Raw genomic sequence first — 6,016 nt, 5'->3', positions numbered from 1 at the left:
TGGGTGGGAGGATCCCTTGTGGTGTTTCTAACTTGGAAATTCAAAGCGTTAGTTGCTCAGTCATGTCTATGTGACCCCATAGACTGTAGCCTCTGTCCACGGGATTCTCCAGGCAAGAATACTGGAGTGGGTTGCCATGCCCTTCACCAGGCATCTTCCCAACCCAGTGATCAAACCCAGGTCTCCCACAGTACAGGCAGATTTTTTACCATCTGAGTCACCAGGCAAGCCCATTGGAAGGACCATCCAAACTCGAAAGATAGTGGCCATCTGTGACCAGCAGGGGATAGCACTCCCAGCCCTGGGCTGTGGGCCTTGGTTTCATATTAAAAAGCTTGAATGAGCATTTGAGTGGTCAGACAGGTCTTGGCAAGTCAGAGTGACACACAGGTGTGGAAACAATGACCAGGTTGGATTAAACAATTTGTGACGGGGGACAAGGAACCTACAGAGGCCCCCAGAATGTCTAGGGGCCTGGATTCCTGGTCCTCAACTCCCTGTATGATTACTTCTGCTGCAGCACTGGCTACAGCCTAAGGTCCAGGCACCTACTGAGTCAGATGTCAAAAGGATAAGGAGAGACAGAAAACAACAAAGTCTGTAAAGCTATTATCCTTCAATAAAAAATAAATTCATTTTAAAAAAGGATGAGGAGATTCTGGGTTTGATGGTTTCTTTGTTTGTTTTTAATTTTTGGCTGCTCTTCGCGGCTTGCAGAATCTTAATTCCCCTACCAAAGATCAAACCCATGCCCTCATAAGTGAAAGCGTGGAGTCCTAACCACTGGACTGAAAGAGAATTCTCAGGTAGTTGCTAGCTCTTTTTGAAAGGAGAATTATATTCCCAGGAAAGAGTTTCAGCACCTCAGGGGAGAAATAAGTCTCTATTCTTAGAGATGTGAAAGCAGGAGAAAGGGGAAAATATTCATTAACCTGAAAAAATAATAAAACTAATTTTTTAGTTTTTATTTTATTTTTATTTTAAAAACTTAGTGCTTGGAGAAAGCATACAGAGCTTAGAGAGACCTGCTAGGCTTGGCGGCGAAACCCTTGGCTCCAGTTTCCGCCTTTTGGTTGTGTATCTGTGAGCACATCTTTCCATTCCCCTAGGCCTTAGACTCCCTGTCTGTACATGGGAGAGATTGGACCAGCTCATCTGTAAGGCTCTTTGTGATTCTGACAGTTCAGGACTGTGGCATCCAGTAGAACTTTCTACAATAGTGGAAATATTCTATTTTCTGCACTGTGGTACCACCAGCCACATATAGGTATTGGGCACTTGAAATGTAGCTAGTACAACTGAGGAATTGAATTTTTCCATTTTATTTCATTAAAACTTAAATAGCCACATGGAGGTAGTGGCTACAGTATTGGACAGCAAAGGCCCAGGATTCTAGAACTGAAGAAGATTTGGTTCTGTCCAGTCTGTTGTGTTTATCAAGCTAAGCACATTCTAGACAAATTTTGTACAGCAATAGAAAGTAAAAGGGCCTCCCTGGTGATAGCAATGGTAAAGAACCCACTTGCCAAGGCAAGAGATGTAAGAGATGTGGGTTCAATTCCTGGGTCAGGAAGAGCCCCTGGAGGAGGGCATGGCAACCCACTCCAGTATTCTTGCCTGGAGAATCCCATGGACAGAGGAGACCGGCAGGCTATAGTCCTTGGGGTAGCAAAGAGTCAGACATGACTGAAACGATTCAGCACGCACACATGGAAAGTCAGAAGGAAGTCTTGTTTGCACTCAGTTATTGGAGCATCCAATTAGGTAGAAGCCCCTGTCCCTTGACATTGCAGCTCACTGAAGTTACTCCAACCAGTAACCACAGCTGGCTAAGCAGTGTGTTTGTGTCTCCTGCCAGGCTTATGACCCAGTCTGCCAGGCATGCATGCAGGATCATGTCCAGAGAGTCCCAGACAGCTTCAGGATCCAATCCATTTCTCATCACTTCTTGGCAAGTCTTGAGGGCAGATCCTTAATAGAACTATCACCTCAGCTCATTAAAGAAGGACTATGTATTTGGAGGATGAGGTTCAGAAAGGTATTCAAGATTCCAGCTCTCTCCTCTTCTTCCACGGCCAATCTGTTGCCTACTTGGCTCCTTCACTGAGTTGCTCAGATTGACCCTTCATTTTTCCATTCCCACTGTCCTTTCCTTAGTCAAGATCCTGTTAGTTTCTTCCACTCAGTTTTCTCTGCCTCTCAGCTACCTTCATTATATTCCTTGGTGGAACTTTCTAAAATATCACTCCATTCATGTCATCCTGGGGCCCAAATCCTGCAGCCCTCCCACTGCCTTCAGAATAGAGTCCAGGCTCTTCAGAGGGTACCTGAGGCCTCCCAAGGGCTGATGCCTTCCTACCATTTGAACTTTATTCCCACCAGTCTTTCCCATGAGCCTGCTGCTTCAGTCAACAGGTCCATTCAAAGCCTCCTGGGCCTAATTCCTGTTTTCCTACAGACCCCAAATACCTATTCCTGTCCTTTGCTCTGTAGACATCCTAGTCAACTTTCCAGGCCCATCTCAAATACCACAGGCTACATGAAGCTCTTCTGCTCTCCCTCAAGCTAGTACCTCTCCCAATCTTTGTCTTTCTAGGTAGGAATTTGGGGGTGTAGCAGAGTGGCTAGAATAAGGCTGCAGTGGAGCTGGGTTCAAATCTTTGTCCGTGCCTATAACCTGGGGCAACTGACTAAACCACTCTCTGAGCCTCAGTTTTTCATCTGTAAAATGAACATGATGGCTGACGCCTACCTTACAGAGTGTTTGTGAAAACTGCATAAATCAGTTCACGAAAGGTACTCAACAAAATACCAGGTGCACTGTGCGTGCACGCATGTATGTGTGCATGCTCAGTCACGTCCAACTCTTTGTGACCCCACAGACTAACCAGCCAGGCTCCTCTGTCCATGGGATTTTTCAGGCAAGAGTATTAGAATGGGTTGCCATTTCCTACTCCAGGGGATCTTCCTGACTCAGGGATCAAACCCACATCTCCTGCAACTCCTGCGTTGGCAGGTGAATTCTTTACCACTGGCAGGAGGAGAAGGGGACGACAGAGGATGAGAGGGTTGGATGGCATCACCGACTCAATGGACATGAGTTTGAGTAAGCTCCAGGAGTTGGTGATGGACAGGGAAGCCTGGCATGCTGCAGTCCCTGGGGTCACAAAGAGTCGGACAGACTGAGTGACTGAACTGAATTCAACTGAACTGAGCCACCAGCGAAGCCCATCAGGGGCAATATAAGTGTTCAATAACTGGTAGTATAGTTATTATTTTTTTTTATTGGTTCATTGTGAAAGGAGTGTGGCCTTACACACACTGATAAGCTCTCTCTAATTATATGTGTCTGGACTGTGAAAATTGCTTTGCTTGCATTTTTTTTATCCCCTGCTCTCAGCTGTGTTTGTGATTAGTGGGGACAGAGAATATGAATTGCTTGAGTATCTCTGGGACCTGAAAGTCTATATTTGAGTCCTGGGTGCACAACTTACAAGCTGTGTGACCTTGGGCAAGTTTCTTAAGCTCTCTGGCCTCAATAATGCTACATTTTTCACAGACTGTTTCAAGGGTTAAATGAAGTATTAACAAGGTTCTGGAGGACTACCACAGTGGGTTTGTCAGCCCCTAACATGGAACCTGCATAAAGGTTTTTTGAATGAATGAATGGTCCCATTGTACCAGGTATAATGAGATTTAGGGGTGGGGTTATCAGATAGTCAATTAACAGTAGTCTGGCATAGGATTCTGGCATCATCACCACCCCCTTCTCTTTATTCTTTTATTACTTGGCTCTGGATGGATGGCCTGGTTTTAACTGGTTTGTGGCATGCAGGTCTTTTTAGTAAATGCTGCTCAAGTCCCTGTAGAAGCAGAAAGGGCATAAAAATTAAAAAAAAAAAAAATTGGCCACATTCTTCTGGAGCCCAACTGAGCAGAATTGGCTGGTGGATACAGCAGCATACGCGACAAGGAGAGGGAGACAGGTGTGCAGGTCACTGGGTGAGGCTTTATTTACTAGTTAACTAAGAACAGTGCTCCAAAGTGCAGCACGGACCGCCAGAAACACCCATGAAGAGAGCCATTAACCCATAGAAATAAGAGTAGCCATTTCTAAGAGGCGGGAGCTAGAGCGCCCCCTGCAGTATCAGAGCGCAGTTGCTGACGGCTCACTTCCTGGTACTGCTAGTGGCCTTCCTTGCCCCCAGGGGTTGGCCCTGCTCTTTTGGTGGCCGCTGAACTGCAGTCAGGCGCAGCCTCAGGAAGCACCAGCCACCCAGTTGGCATCCCTCAGGATCCAGCATCGCTGGGGATTTCAGTGGCAGCTCGGGTGGCAGGGCACACAAGGCACACAGACAGTGCGGGGCACGCAGAGGGTCCGGGGCACACTGGGGGCGGGCGCACAAGGAGGCTGGGAGGGAGTGGAGCATGGGTTACCCGGCAACCTGAGGAAGAAAGGCATGTGGGAAGGTTTAGAAAGAAGCCCAGCTCGGCAACAAGTCCTGTCAATTCTGCATCCCCCACTCGCACCTTTGTGCCTTCCAACGGCTCCCAGTGGCCACCATCTCCACTGTTTTCCCTATCTTACTTCATTGTCTTCACCTATGTGAACCCAACAGCTTCTTAACTGGTCTCCCCAACCCCACACTCACCCCTCCTAACCATCCAAGCATCCTCAGTTTCTTAGCTAGAGTGATCTAGCATGCCCCTCCCCTGACCAAGGAGAGTGGGGAGACAGAGGTTGAGATGGTTAGATAGCATCACTGACTCAGTGGACATGCGTTTGAGCAAACTCTGAGAGACAGTGGAGGACAAGAAAACCCGGCATGTTTCAGTTCAAGGGATATCAAACAAGTCTTAGCGACTGCACAACGATCTCTGTCCAAAACCTTAGTGGCTCCCCCTTGTGCCAGGAGGAAGAGCAGCCTCCTTCAACTCAACTGCCACAGCCTCCCTGAAGCCTCCCCTGATTTCTGACAAATCTCCCCAGGGCACCATGTCCCTCCTTCCGGAGATTTCTGTCATTGTTCTACTCTGGTCTGTCTCCCCACTAGCCAGAGAGATCAGCAGTCCCTGTGCCCACCCTGCATACCTGGCCTAGAGCTGGCACTTGATAAGAATATTTAGAATAAGATGAATTCATCAATTGCTAGAGAAGGAATACAAAAGGATGATCTCAGAGACTGACAGGTGTGGGTTCAAAACCAGCAACAACACACTGGATATAGGATGGAAGCAAATAGCCCAGAGACTGGATAGGCAGCCTAAGGACCACATCCAGCATGAAGTGTGTTCCATTTGGCCTGGATTTTTTTTTTTAATTTAATTTGAAAGCACTGTGTTGTTTTTTAATTTGTTGAAAATATTTAAAAATCATGAGGACTTAACATTTAAAAGAGAAGCAGCTTCCCTTGAATAATGGGAAGATCCAACAATACTGAATCTTCATCTCACGTGGTAGAAATGGCCCTGAGGGGGCAGCACTATCCTCATTGGACAGGATAGAGCTCCCTGGTTCTCCACCATCCCTCAGTGACCCACATCACTCTGGTATGTTCTTGGCCTAGTCCTTGAAAAAGATTTGACTCTGCAACTCTTTGCTCTGGAGGACAGGATTATAAATGATAGAAAAGCAGGGCTGAATGTCTACCTACAGTCATCAGCCCACCTGGTATCTAAGGCCCAGAGATATCCTGCATCCAGACAGCCACCAACCCTCCCAGTTCTACCTGTACCACAGCTGGGAGTGGATGGCTCCACTGCCTGGATTCAGACCCTCCCCATTTCTTATTACCTCCCCCCCATTTCTTATTGGAGAAGGCAATGGCACCCCACTCCAGTACTATTGCCTGAAAAATCCCATGGACAGAGGAGCCTGGTAGGCTGCAGTCCATGGGGTCTCGAAGAGTCGGACACGACTGAGCGACTTCCCTTTCACTTTTCACTTTCATGCATTGGAGAAGGAAATGGCAACCCACTCCAGTGTTCTTGCCTGGAGAATCCCAGGGGATGGGGC

At 47.4% G+C, this 6,016-nt stretch overlaps 1 protein-coding gene across 1 annotated transcript in view; it reads right to left on the bottom strand.

Moving 5' to 3' along the window:
- Positions 1–4,315: 4,315 nt before the first annotated feature.
- KRT32 (keratin 32) overlaps positions 4,316–6,016 on the bottom strand; it is an 8,085-nt gene continuing 6,384 nt past the window's right edge. Inside the window, exon 7 of the mRNA XM_010842552.1 lies at positions 4,316–4,445. Within this exon, the coding sequence (XP_010840854.1) occupies positions 4,316–4,445 (130 nt within the window). The remainder of the gene's footprint in view (positions 4,446–6,016) is intronic.

Source organism: Bison bison, unplaced genomic scaffold, assembly GCF_000754665.1.
Source record: "Bison bison bison isolate TAMUID 2011002044 unplaced genomic scaffold, Bison_UMD1.0 scf7180017864180, whole genome shotgun sequence".
NCBI lineage: Eukaryota > Metazoa > Chordata > Mammalia > Artiodactyla > Bovidae > Bison > Bison bison.
This window is presented reverse-complemented; position numbering and strand designations above follow the sequence as displayed.